Source organism: Pectinophora gossypiella, chromosome 19, assembly GCF_024362695.1.
Source record: "Pectinophora gossypiella chromosome 19, ilPecGoss1.1, whole genome shotgun sequence".
NCBI lineage: Eukaryota > Metazoa > Arthropoda > Insecta > Lepidoptera > Gelechiidae > Pectinophora > Pectinophora gossypiella.
Window position 1 is genome coordinate 120003 of NC_065422.1, and position 14500 is coordinate 134502.

The 14500-nt window shown below is 36.8% G+C and overlaps 3 protein-coding genes and 1 long non-coding RNA gene across 4 annotated transcripts; 1 reads left to right on the forward strand and 3 right to left on the reverse strand.

The window, feature by feature from the left end:
• Window positions 1-294: 294 nt before the first annotated feature.
• On the reverse strand, window positions 295-2620 carry LOC126375548 (uncharacterized). Its single transcript, XM_050022527.1, has 3 exons — window positions 1108-2620; window positions 881-1003; window positions 295-557 (listed from the first exon to the last, which is right to left on the reverse strand). Exon 1 carries the CDS (start codon window positions 2328-2330, stop codon window positions 1356-1358), a length of 975 nt encoding a protein of 324 aa, XP_049878484.1. The 5' UTR covers window positions 2331-2620; the 3' UTR covers window positions 295-557; window positions 881-1003; window positions 1108-1355.
• Window positions 2621-3216: 596 nt separating this feature from the next.
• Window positions 3217-5084, reverse strand: LOC126375523 (piggyBac transposable element-derived protein 2-like). The gene is made up of 2 exons (XM_050022498.1): window positions 4884-5084; window positions 3217-4668 (listed from the first exon to the last, which is right to left on the reverse strand). Exon 2 carries the CDS (start codon window positions 4373-4375, stop codon window positions 3227-3229), a length of 1149 nt encoding a protein of 382 aa, XP_049878455.1. The 5' UTR covers window positions 4376-4668; window positions 4884-5084; the 3' UTR covers window positions 3217-3226.
• A 300-nt stretch (window positions 5085-5384) lies between these two features.
• LOC126375617 (uncharacterized) lies at window positions 5385-6250 on the forward strand. The gene is made up of 2 exons (XR_007567628.1): window positions 5385-5724; window positions 6132-6250. It is a non-coding gene; the product is annotated as an uncharacterized LOC126375617 (long non-coding RNA).
• Window positions 6251-12525: 6275 nt separating this feature from the next.
• LOC126375489 (uncharacterized) lies at window positions 12526-14151 on the reverse strand. The gene has a single exon (XM_050022442.1). The coding sequence runs from the start codon at window positions 14149-14151 to the stop codon at window positions 12526-12528; it is 1626 nt and encodes a 541-aa protein (XP_049878399.1).
• Between the last annotated feature and the right edge of the window lie 349 nt (window positions 14152-14500).

A 14500-nucleotide genomic window follows, 5' to 3' on the forward strand; every position in this document is an offset into this window, starting at 1 on the left:
CTAAACACTAATAAAGCATTAGGAACAAAACCCTTTTCTGATCCTGCGTGGACTATAATGTGTCTTTTTCCTGCAGATATTTTATCCACTAATCCACTTGTAGATGGTCCTTGCCATGATTTTTTGGGTTTGTAGTTTTGGTGGACATAAGTTTCATCAAGATAAACAATATGTTTTCCTTCTTGGCGTTTTTGATGAATGGTCCTCAGGTATCTATGCCTCCATGCAGCTAATTCAAATTTTTCTATAAGAATAGATCGCTCATTTTTATTTTTTTTTGAATTCAAAGCCATTTTTATGTAAAAGTTGTCGCAGCGTTTCCCGGCTTCCAGAGAACTGAATTGAATCCTGCAGCTCCATGTGTAAGCTTCTTAAGGTTGGAACACACTTTTTGACAACATAAAACTCGTTTATTTTGTTTCTTATGACAGAAATATCAAAATCATCCAAATTGGACACTGTCGGTTGCCGTGGTCGTTTTTTACCTGGTGTATTCCATTCACCTTGGTTCATAGAACCTTCTTTTTGTATTCGTCGTAATGTTCTAACACTTACTCCTGTAAAATAAAACGGATTAATGTGTTAATTAAAATTTTTCAAGGACCATCAAACTAGTACAAAGTATTTAAACTAGTACATAATATTTCAAGGACGATCTAACTAGTAGTAGTGTTATTTTTATATTAACTAATATATTTTAACTAATGCTAAGTAAATTAAAACAAATCTTTATTCATTGTGAAATTACACAGTTCAACAGATTACTTTAAGAACGTACCTCAAACTAGGCGAAAGCCTGTATTTTGATTAGTCAGATTTTTTTACAGAGATAGTATCAAGAAATTGGATATTATCAAAGGTATATTTTTCAGTTTACTACCTGTCATGGTGCTGATTTGTGTTATATATCGTGACTTTGAATTCCACATCTCATTTTCTTGACTTTTTTGTAACTCCAGAACTAGACCTTGAATTGAATTTCTAACTTCATCATCCACACGAGCTGAAAGAATAAAAGAACAAATGCTGATTTCTAGCTAAGTAAAAGAAAAAATAGAAACATAAAAATATATACCGTCAAGTATCAATAACGTTTGGTCATAGTACCTGACGCGGACAGGATTTCATCCAAAAGGCGTTGTTTTTCCATCGCAGCTTCACTGAATTCACTTTTTCAATGTTCGTAATTATTTATCATAGTATACAACATACTTCTCACGCCACTTTTTATCGGTTTCGACATAATTTCGGAATATTTTGATAAAAATACACTAGACGATAGGTTACAAAACAGATTTGTGACGTTTGACATGACAGTTCGAAAATGTTGCCACATAAAAAATTTGTAAAAATGCTTAGTGCCACGACTCGCTTGCCAAACTACCACTATCGGTTTCTAAACATTCCAATAATTGTGACAGTGATGGATATTTTCTCCCAATATACTTATTTATTTTTCCGTGCCACCCTTCGATGTTATTATTTGTCCTTATTTTCTCATTTGAACAAGAGCAAGTATCGAGCATTTGATTGTTTTTCATCCATTGTTTTTTAAAATACATATTAAACTTGTTAATTCCTTCACCATTGGGGCTTCTATTCATTACGTAATCATATCCGTCTTCTATGTATTGAATTGGCAATCGCGCAAGTCCCACACACCGCGCTACATGTCGTTTCTCAGTCCTTAGCTTTATATTATAATCTTTTGCTTTCCTCCACAAGCAACGGTTAAAGTGAAAATAGCAACCCTTAAATATTATTTTTGGAAAAACGTTTTGAAAAGCATTAATGGCAGCTACTTCGAAATCTAGAGTGATTTTTATAGGCCTCCAAGATGGTAATGTTGCTTTTATTAAATAGCACAAAATTTCATAGGTCTTCTGCTTTTTATCAGGTAATAATGCAAATAACAAAGGATCTACCGACTGACTCTGTTTATTATATCCATGTATAGAATAAAGTTGTTTAAACCCTTTTGGGCAACTCTTGAATGTACCATCGGCATAAAAGTGGTAATAGTAACTTAACTTTCTTCTGTTTTCATTGGTACAAAACACAATTATACGATAATCGTCATCCACATACTCAGCAAGTAAAAAACGTTTAAATTTAGAGGGTATTTCTGCATCACGACAATGTTGAAAACGAGATTTTGATACACCTAAAACCTTGTTCCGTTCATTATAAAGGCCAGTCTTTATAGAATTAAATTTTGGTATATCAGCAAGAAAATGAATACCATTGTCTTTAAGATCATGCACTACCTTTTCATACTGCTTCTGTATTGATTCAAAGTTGGAACTGCTTTTTTGCTTTAGGTAGTCCATCTGCTTTAAAATGACATTTCTTTCATAGTTGCTTTCACAGTCGCTGTCGTGTGGCTTTGGTGACTTTGTAATTTCATTACGAGAGTTTAAAGTTTGATTGCCCTTGCAACCACTTTTAGTACAACACTTAAAGAACGATTCCCCATTTACATAAATCTTTTTTTCGGTGGTAACGGCGGCCTTCGTACCGAAGTGATATGCCTCCTCTTGTTGTGGTTAAGAATTCTATTCTTGATGTACTTGGGTAAATGTTTGAAGTAGACATTGCTTGCGCTCTGTCGTAAACTGACGATTAAAGGTCTCAGCACACATATGGGATCGGAAAGTGATCGTAACCGTAACGCCTTTCGCCTCGCTGTCAACCAGGCGTCAACCTACCGTATGCACGTAACGAAAGCGTATCAGCAGCGCCTGTACGTCAACTCGGCTACGGCTAGCACATTAACCGCCATGTAGGTCACCGGTGACCGGTCACGGTCTTGTATCTAGGCGCCGTGTAGGGCACCGGTGACCTCAAGGTAGACCTCTTTTCGGAGTTGTTTTACGGGCCGTAGGTCGCTTGTTCCATAAATTTCTTAGTACGAAGTGACCGGAATGGCGCTCAGGAGTAAAACTTTCAGATGGTTTCTATGTAACTTTAAAAAAAAATTTTTTTTTGAAGGAAAACATACAACAACATAAAAATGTCCTTGATAATAATTTTTAAAATCTAAATTTATTTGTTAATGGTTGTAAAACTGTGTTGTGTGTGTTAACATAATTTTACAGGAAGAGGAAAAAACTGTGTACTGAAAAAAAAACATTTATTATTTAAGTATATGTTAACGTTAGTAGTAAATTCTTAACAAAAATTTACATTTCAAATTAAAAAAAAATAGAGAAATTACATCACATCCTTAAAAATAACGATGGCACTTATTAAAACATTCAAGGCAATAGTGGGGCTGTCCAGGACATTCAAAACAATAGGATGCCACTTTCTTGGCCTTATTTTTGGCAATTCTTGATCCAAACGAGGAAACACAGCTTTTATAACAATCAATACAGAAGCGCCTGGATTGCCTCACTTTGCCTTCTTTTATTTTTAAAGTATGTTTTAATCTTTTAGGTCTTTTTGAAATTGATTCATTCTCGACGTCTTCAGGTACTTCTTTCCCAGAGTCTATTAAATATTCGACTAATTGACGTCGGAATTCCACAATTCCTCTCTGAGCTGTATTTTCACTAAACATTATCCACGCATTTACTACTGCCGTATTTAAAATTAGCTCGATGCCTAACTTTTTATACCATTTAATAGTTTTTCTCAATGGCGAAGAATACGCACTCATTTGGTCACTCATGTCAACAGCTCCTTTTGCTCTGTTATACGCTATAATCATCTTCGGTTTTCGGAACACTTTTCCTTTCTTATGCACACTAGCAAATCCTTTAGAGTGTTTTGTAGAGAGCATGAAGACACTTCGTTTATCCTTCCAGTGTAACACTGTTATGCCTCGTTCGTTCTCCATCGCTACAGATTCGCCTCGTTTAAGTTTTGCACCTATAACTTGTTTTGGGAGACCCTTTCTATTTTTTCTCAGTGTACCTACTAAATGAGTACTTCTGTCTATAAGTTCATTGGCCAAATCCAAACTTGTGTACCAATTATCCGTAGATACGGTGTGCCCCAAATCAAGTATTTCCTTACAGAGTGACATCACAACATTTTTAGGCGTCGTATTTACCTGTTCATGGTTTTTACGAGTACCAGCATAAAGTTCTAGTTTACAGGTATAACCTGGTATCGTGCACAGCTTGAATAACTTCATTCCATATTTATGTCGTTTGCTTTTATTGTACTGCCTAAAGATCAATCGCCCGCGGTAAGGGACCTGGCTTTCATCGACACAAACATCTTCTTTGGGGAAATAGTACTGTCTAAACGATTTATTCAATATATCTATCAGACCACGTATTTTATAAATTCTGTCTGTGGTATCTGCTTTTTCGTTATCAACGAAATGCAGATTCTGCAGCAACAGTTCGAATCTATTACGACTCATTACGGATGGTGCAAAAGATTATTTGAAAACTCTGTCTGTGCTCCAGTAAAGACTTATTTTTGGGAGCTTGATTAGACCCATGTACATAATAAGTCCGAAAAGACTTTTGATTTCATTTTTGTTGGTTGGTTTCCAACTTTTCAAACGTGAGGAAGGCTTTGTGCTTACGCGTCGCGAAGCATACAAGTTGGTTTGCACTGCTATTTCCTCAAACGTTTCGTCCGAGACTAACAGTGAGAAATACGCTCCTGGGTCTGCATTTCGTAGTTCGTTATCATACGGTTTCTTGATACCTAAAACAAAGGTTTCATTTAGTCAAAAATTTCAAGTCTAGCTATCACGATTCATGAGATACAGCCTGGTGACAGACAGACGGACGGACAGCGGAGTCTTAGTAATAGGATCCCGTTTTTTACCCTTTGGGTACGGAACCCTAAAAAAATATGTTATTCCAGACTTCCATATCTGTCCAGCCGTTCTGCAGTGAAAGAGTAACAAACATAAATACCTGTTGGTTCCGTGAATGCAATCACTGTTGGTTGTAATCCCCTTGGTTCTCTCCATGTCTGTAGCCTATTTGAAGACATACGAGCAACGTTTTCAGTGACAAAATTTTCCACCGAATCACATTCACTTTCCGAATCGTTTTCTTCTAAGTTTGAAATATTAAAATCATGAATGTTTGAAGCGCCAGATGTTGATTGTATCTCGTGGCTAAGGCTGCCCCCACATTGGGCGTTGGCCGAGCGTACGCGTTTCCTGAGCGTGCTGCCGGGCACGGGCACGGGCGGCCGAACGCCCGTGGAACGCGACGTAAGCGCGGCGTCTGCGCGGCGTTCACGCAGCGCTTGTGCGGCGCTGGACAACGCGAAGCCCGCGCCCCGCAGACGGTGCGCTGACGCGACGCCCGCGCCGCGCCGACGCCGGCAGCACGCTCAGGAAACGCGTACGCTCGGCCAACGCCCAATGTGGGGGCAGCCTAATGTTATTTAGAGTGGTATAACCTCGAGGCATGTCATCTTCTCTTTGGGGAATGTAAGGGTTGCGATAACTATAATAGCTTTGTTTCTCTGCGATTTCTTTTAACTCCATTTCCGAAACTGCGTTATATATTTTACTTTTCATAACAGCTTGGTTATATTCTGAAAATTTTTTTAACCGTTGCCGCAATGCTCTTAAAAATTTATCTATCTCATCTTCTTTTTTGGTTTCGTTGTGATTTAATAAATATTTCATTAAAGTTTGTGACGCTGAATTTTTTTCAATATTAAGATTTTTTTATGAAATTTTGGATGCAACTGAAGATGCAGAAGACTCAGGACGCGGCGAAAGTGGAGTAGTTTCCGCTTGTAAGTTTTCTGGAGACTGAATTATGTTTATTGAGTTCTGTGAATCATCATTACCCAAGAAACTGCTAACATCTGAACCGTCATCATCATCAACCGAAGAGATCGTATTTCTTTCTTTGTAATGAGGTACTAAAAAACTCATTTCATCTTCAAAGGTCCACTTTTTCGTCGTCGGGGCTGCCTGACCACTTTTAGTTTTACGCTTCTTCATAGCTCGTCTGTGAGACTCTCTAAGATTTAACCAAGTTTTCTTGCACTCAGATTCTGAAATAAAATAAATCATGGTTAACTATATCAAGCGCATGTAGTTACACATGTATGTGTGAAAGGGAGCACATACACACACATTCACATAAACATATACACATATTATAAAACGTATATTAAATATACATTTATTGTTGCAGGTACTTCATAACTGGATCTACATTTACTAATTTATCATCGAGCTTCCGTTTAGGAGAATCAACTATTCGTTTGATAGTAATAGATGTGTGCAATGCAATAATAAATAAATTAATGCCAATTCATATACCTACCTCCTGCCTACCAGAAGCACTTTTTTTGGAGTATGTTTCTGAAATTTTAGTATGTTGTTCGGAATAGGTTGACATGCAAGGGAAAAATAGATAAAAAAATCCTGCTTTCGGAAAAACGATTTTTCGCTATGTCCTATGTAGAGAACAAAGTGACGATATTACTATGTGATTTATGTAGTACATAGGATAATTCTGGGATGATATCTGGAATAAAAATAAGTAAAGGTACTGAAAAGCAAACAAAAAAACTTAAATTTTAAGCCTCCTATCAGAAAATTGAGAAACAAAACAAAAATAAATCAGTCTTCTTCAAAAATTATCAAAATTAAACAATTCTTCCTTATAATTATAACATAACAGAACAATAATCAACATTTTGTACTTTTAAGTCATTAATGAGGAACATAATCATGAGATCAACTAGGTATAAGTAAAGCTTCAATTAAAAACTACTCAGCATCCTTGTGGAAGTCGGAAAAACAATTCCTATTTGGTGTAAAACAGAGATAAATATCACATTTTATGCAGTAAACTGTGGTCTTTTTGGAGCATCCTCTATTCCTACAGCGCGATTGTTTAGTGTTATATTCGGGTAAGTGTGCAGCAGACTTCATACGGCGTTCTCTGGAAGGTATTGGTTTGATAAGGATCTTACGTTTCTTGTGTTTGGGTTCGGGCTCTTCATACTCTTCACCTCCACTTTCACCATCACTTTGTTCTTCATTGTCTCCAATAAGTTTTGTACCCAAATCGAGTTTGTACTGACGCATTTGTATTATGTTTCTCTTTATGGCACCTTTCTCTATTTGAACAGCTCTATATTGCAGCCAAGCATTTACCACCGCCAAATCAAAGAGATGTGATATAACACGAATTGTCCACTTTTTTGTTCGGTTACGCGATGGGCAGACTGAAAGCATGCGATCTGTAAGGTCAATGACGGCGTCTTTAGCAGGCAAGTCGCGGGAGAGGAAAGGGTGGACGAAGAGATGTGAGCTCGGGTACGGAGAGACGTAAGCGCGGGGACGATGAGCCGTAAGCACGGGAATTCAAATTCGGAGCCTGTTCCGAGGCGAGGCGATTACGTTATTATTCCGATTAGTGTGCGTTGCAGTAGGGAGTTTAATACAAACCATTCTGAACGGCTCGAGGCGATACGGTGACGATCCCTTTCCGATCCCATATGTGTGCTGAGACCCTAATACTAAATGCAACTCACAGATAACCTATGCCATACGTAATACAGAAAGTTGTTAGTATTTATCTATCTATAATTATGATTATTTAATAATATTAGATATGTCATAACTTTCAAAAAAACATTTGTTTTTGGTTTTCAAAAAGAATATTAACATTGAAGATAGCGTACTATGAACAGAATCTTCATAGTAGCTGCTGTAGTGCAATTAATTGACCACAGGCCCAGTGCGGATTAGAAAATTAATATTTTCTCAGACATGCAGGTTTCCTCACGATGTTTTCTTTCACCGTCAGAGCAGTCCGTATAATAGACTAATTGGGAAACAGACGAACGGGGAAATAGACGAACAGGGAAACGGACGAACTGAGAATTAACTCGTTAGATGAACAGGGAACCAGACGAAACGGACCTACCTATAAACCGATAAAAATCAATAGTTTGTTATAATAATGAAAAGTTTTGGCCGTAAGGCTTTTTAAAGCGTAGTTTTTCAATAATAGGGTTTTATTTTAAAAGGCGGTTTCAATTGCGGAAAAATTATTCTTTGTTAGCAACTGGTTGCCAAGACGGAAAAACTATTCCTTGTGGGCAACTAGTGGTGAAACAAGAATAAAAATTCTTTATTGACAACTAGTTGCGTATAAAGATGTTTTTTTCTTTGTTTGCAACCGGTTGCCAGTCTTAGTTGCCAAAACGGCCGAAAGGGATTTTGTTGAACCATACGTCGCCACAGAGATCTTGTAGCATTCTGAACAGAATCGTCTTGTATTTCTCACACTTCTCTCTCTTTTCAACAATTGATGCTTCAGTCTTTTCGGTCTCTCAATGTTCATAGGTTCTACGACCTCATCTTTTCCTGCATCAACTAGATACTTTACTAAACTGTACTATACTCTCCTTAATCTTTTTATTTTTGGTATACATTACCCAAGCATTTACAATAGCAGTATTTAAAATGACTTCAATGCCTAGTTTCTTATACCACTTGACAGTTTTACGTAATGGTGATGAATATGAGGTCATCTGGTCACTCATATCCACCGCCCCCTTTCGCTTTGTTGTAGGCCAAAACCATTTTCGTTTTTCGAACTGTTTTCCCTTTTTTAGTAACAGTCGAAAATCCTTTAGAATGTTTCGTCGATAGCATGAAAACATCGCGTTTGTCCTTCCACTTCAATACGCATACCCCACGTTCATTCTCCATAGCCTTTGATTCGCCTGGTTTTAGTTTGGCTTCTACCACTACTTTTGGCAAACCTTTTCTATTTTTTCTGATAGTGCCAACCAAATTAGTGTCTTTGTTGAGTAGTTCGTTTGCGAGCTTCATGCTAGTGTACCAGTTATCTGTTGCAACTGTGTGACCCAAACTTAATATATGGTCACATAGAGACATCACAACTTTTGTAGGCGTGGTATTCACAAGTTCATTATTTTTGCCGGCGTACAGTTGTAATTTGCACGTGTAGCCTGGTATCGTGCAGAGTTTAAAAAGTTTCATTCCTTACTTATGCCTCTTGCTCTTGTTATACTGCCGGAATATGATGCGACCTCTGAAAGGCACTTGGCTTTCGTCAACACAGACATCCTCTTTGGGAGCATAGTGCTTTTCAAAAGTATCGTTTAACACTTCAGCTGCTAGACCTATGTGACAAATATGCGCATATGGAACCTCGAGGCGTGCTCTACGCACACGCGTAGCTATCACGAAAGTTGTACCAACGAATGTGCTACCAACACGCCAGCTGTGTCTCGCTGTCCACACGAATGTGCGCACCGGTAACGCGTAGTGTGTTCATACAAACGCATCGACGGACCGGCCGACGCGCCACGCCGCCGCACTATGGATCGAAAAATAGCTTTCATAGACATAGGGATTTAAAATTTTAAGTGGCGGTTTTTTTGCTGGATATAGCTTCTATTACCTATTACTATATAGGAAAATGATACCTGAGTTGATTCTGTGCAAAAGCGGATGAATTATAATTTTTTTACGAAAAATTTGTATGGAGCTACTATGAAAAATCCGATTATCTCGAAAACGGCAAAAAAAACCGTAATATCCTGACAGATGGTTATCGTACTAATTATTTATGATTTTTTGACATAACTCATATAACGGTTTGAGATGCCGTTTTTTTTTAAAAAATCGTCAAAATAAAAAATATTTATTTTTTGTTTAGAAACGGTTTCTTTCAAGTAACACAGGTATTTAACAACATTATAAGACATAATGGCATCACGCCTGTATTCCTGATGGAGTAGGCAGGGGTTAAGTATACCCAAGTAAGTATAAAAATGGCTTTCATAGACATGGGGATTTCAAATTTTAAGTGGCGGTTTTTGTTGCTGGATATAGCTTCTATTACCTATTACAATATAGGAAAATGATACCCGAGTTGATTCTGTGCAAAAGCGAATGAATTATAATTTTTTTACGAAAAATTTGTATGGAGCTACTATGAAAAATCCGATTATCTCGAAAACGGCAAAAGAAACCGTAATATCCTGACAGCTAGTTATCGTACTAATTATTTATGATTTTTTGACATAACTCATAAAACGGTTTGAGATGCCATTTTTTTTTAAATCGTCAACATAAAAAATATTATTTTTTTTTTGATTAAAAACAGTTTCTTTCAAATAACACAGGTATTTAACAATATTATAAGACATAATGGCATCACGCCTGTATTCCTGATGGAGTAGGCAGAGGTTAAGTATACCCAAGCTTCATCCGCTTCATCCGCTTTTGCACAGAATCAACTCGGGTATCATTTTCCTATATAGTAATAGGTAATAGAAGCTATATCCAGCAAAAAAAACCGCCACTTAAAATTTGAAATCCCTATGTCTATGAAAGCCATTTTTATACTTACTTGGGTATACTTAACCCCTGCCTACTCCATCAGGAATACAGGCGTGATGCCATTATGTCTTATAATGTTGTTAAATACCTGTGTTACTCGAAAGAAACCGTTTCTAAACAAAAAATAAATATTTTTTATTTTGACGATTTTTAAAAAAAAAACGGCATCTCAAACCGTTATATGAGTTATGTCAAAAAATCATAAATAATTAGTACGATAACCATCTGTCAGGATATTACGGTTTTTTTTGCCGTTTTCGAGATAATCGGATTTTTCATAGTAGCTCCATACAAATTTTTCGTAAAAAAATTATAATTCATCCGCTTTTGCACAGAATCAACTCGGGTATCATTTTCCTATATAGTAATAGGTAATAGAAGCTATATCCAGCAAAAAAACCGCCACTTAAAATTTTAAATCCCTATGTCTATGAAAGCCATTTTTCGATCCATAGTGCGCCGGTCCATACAATCTCGATACAATAGGTACTGCGCGGCCGTCTCGCTTACGGTGTGTTCACACTGCACTTATCTAACGCCTTTTTATTGAAATTGTATAATATATTTCTACATATTATATACCTAACTTTTGAATTACCTTGTGTTTGTGCTTGTATGTGTCTTGTTCTGGTAATTGTATTGGTGTGTAATTTAACTCTTTTTTTATGGGAATAGTTTGAAATATTTTTTTGTCCTATACCAACCTACAAACCTCCAAAAATTAAAATAAACGCACCGAACAGCATTCATATCTATTCAAGACTACAAAGATTTTTAAAATTAAAAAAAAATATAGTTTTAAAATGAACTTTTGAGTAATTAAAAAAATAATTTGAAAGTGTAACAGTTTTTGTTAGTTTAAAATAAAATATTTTAATTAAGTTCTCACAACATACTTTATTACAATACAATATACAACACAGGGGAACAAAAGTAAGTCTCTTTAATCTTTTGGTTTGCAATAATATAGAAGTTAGATTTTTTTAAGTTTAAGAATAAAATGGTGCTAATACCTGTAGGCACAATCTAATTTTATTTTAAGTTATACCTCATTAGCTAATCCGCCGAAAAGAAAGCGATTTAAATACATTTAATTTAGTTCCATAGTTCTAATTTGACACATTTGTCATCATATTTCGTTAAATATTAGTTTTTCGGTAAAAACACTAGTATTAAATGTTGATTGTATCGATTTTTTCTATCGATTGGAATAACAAAATAATGACATTTTGACAAAAAAAAATCTGAAGTTACTGAGTTAGGTTAGGATTATTCATTCATTTTAAAATTAATAGATGGGCTACAGGAATTAGCATCATTAGTGCACTTAGCTAATTAAGGTTTTTTATTAAAGTTTCCCTAGGGGTTAAATCCGCCACCGAGAGGAGTATATCAGCAACTTAATAAAATGAACACAGAGTTGCTGGTATCATGATTATCCTAATGTATTACAAATTATGGACTGGGAAGTCTTTGAGGTCCTCGCTAATAAATACGGGCGACCTTGCCGACTACCAAATCATGTATCTAAATAATAAAGAAATTAACATGGTTTGATTTTAAAATTACAAGAATATAAAAAATATATAAAAATAGCGCGTTATTTAAAACAAACAAGAATAACAATAGTAGTAAAAATACAAAAACAAAATTTAAACTAAATATCCATCATCAGTAACCGTTTTATGAATTATTCTTCGGCTGGGCTACCGGTGGCGGCGGCAGCGGCTGCACTACTGGCGGCAGCGGCTCCCGGCACACCGGAAGCTGCCGCTGGTAGCGCAGCCGAAGCCGCTGCCACCGCCACCGGTAACACAACCGAAGCTGCGGTGGCGGCGGCAACGGCTTCGGCTGTGTTACCGGTGGCGGGGGCAGCGGCTTCGGCTGCGCTACCAGCGGCAGCGAAGGCTTCAGTTGCGCTACTGGCGGCAGCGGCTCCCGGCACGGTGGCGCAGTCAATGGCCCCGGCGATAGCAGTCAGCTGCGTACGCCGCACATAGGGGTATTTCGGCGATCTGGCTGGCCATAATTATTTACCCCGTTTTTATTGAACTTTAAGGGTTTTTATTATATTTTACATTAAAAGAAGTTATTCCTGATACTTGGATATTTATATTTAAAGACTCGTAATAGTAATATGCATATAGAAGTAGGAAAATAGAGATTTTAATACCTACTTAAACTAAATAACTAAATCAACTTGATGATGAATGCCAGGGTTCATCTTCTGACTCATCTGCCTTTTCTTCTACTTGCTCTTCGGAGTCAGAATTATCCACATTTTCGTCTACATCTGGTGCAATCAACATTTCAATCGCTTCCTTTGAAAAAGGTTTTGAAGACTTTGGTGGTTTCGGTCTTAGACTTGTTATTAATGGATCAGAGCTTAACAACAGTCTATTCAAGACATCAACATTGCATTCTTCTCTTGAAAACTTTCGTGCAAAGCTATTCCGATATAGCCTGAAATGTTTATTTCGGGCTTCTGCGGCCTCTTCAGACAACATTCCAATAGGCAATAAAGCTATTTCCATTACCGTTGCACCATGCACAAGAATTTTGTGCATGGTTGGGGTTATAGGATGCCATGGATATAAGGCGATGTAATATTTAGCAGTTTCTAAACAGTAATCTGCGAACTTCTTTAAATCAACTTTGTGACCGCTTGAGATGACTTCTAAAATTATTTTTAGTTTATAAATGAGATTAAAGTCAACGCCAGTGATTTCACTTGCCTTATGTGGATTGGAGAAAAATCTTCTACTGGTATTTCCGTCGTTTGTGTTGCCGAAACCGGCTTTAGGCATATCAATTAAGCCTGTTTCTTCTCTGAAGACAATAGTTTTGTCAGCTTCGGACCTTAATTGCCATTTTTTTACTGGCAGTTTGTAGGAAAGGTGTAGAATACTTTCAAAAAATCTGATTCTTGCATGTAAGATGGATAAACCAAACGCTAAGGCTTCAACATCCACAACCTTCTTAATGGTTAAATCGTTAAACTGCTTTGATGTTGCTCCACAGATATAACATCTCATGGTAGACGTTGTTTGTGTAGCAGCATTGCACACTTTCCCGTCTACCATGGTAAATGCCATGGAATGTCTCACGCTTGCAGACACGCCTTCATTCATAAATAAATTGTTTTTTAACAAATTTATTTGATTTTGCACATAATTAATTTCACTGTTTGTAATATCAGTCGTTTCTTTTACAAATCTGATCCTTATTGGACGACAGTATCGGGGTGATGATGGGGTCGGATTTTGCCATATGATTTTTTTTTTGTTTTTCCCACACACTAATTGAAGAGGGACCAGGCAACTTTGAAATATGTTTGAATCCGTAGCGTCATTATTTTGCATTTTCTGCTTGAATTGCGATTGCTGTGACCCATCACAACCCCATTTACTAATCAGCTCTAATGTATTACGTTCTTCTTGCGTTAAATCAGTTAAAATGTCTTGTAGATATGTCAAAAGCCGGGTTACAGTATGATCCAGTAAATGCTGTAGTTCAATTTCGGCGCATGTTTCAGTTACTCTATATGATTCCTTCTGAGGATAGCATTTACGTTTTTCTTTTTGTAATACACTGTAGCAAGAATACAATTTTTTATTTGAAGTTCTTATTATTTCATATTGTTTCCTGGTAAGGTCGGCTTCCACAAACATTGATAACGTGCGGAGAGGTGTAAGTTGTGTTGTGTCGACTTGCAAGGACGTTAAATAAGCTTTTTTATATTTAGTAGCTCGCTTCGGAGACTTAACTAATTCAGTCAGTATTTGTGACGCATCTCTTCTCACAGAGCTTTGTAAACTCATCTTAGTGGCATGAACCAGAACCTCTCTGTTACGCTTTGTCGTAGTTCCTCTGTTTTCCTCCTTTTACTTCTCTCTGATGACTCACTGAATGATTTGGATGGCCGACCGCGTTGCTGCGAAGATTTAGGAATTTCGAATGTTCCTTGCAGCCAATCAGTATTCTCGTCTAAGAATTTTTGTTGCTGTCTGTTAGCTTTTAACCATCTTCTTTTAAATTCACTTTTAATATACGAAATTTTATGCTTCAATGATAATTCAAGTCTTGGGAATAAGCTTCGGATGTTAAAAGGTCATGTTCCAAATAATTAAGTTTTTCTTCTAAATTGGGTAAGTCCTGCTCTTGCATTTT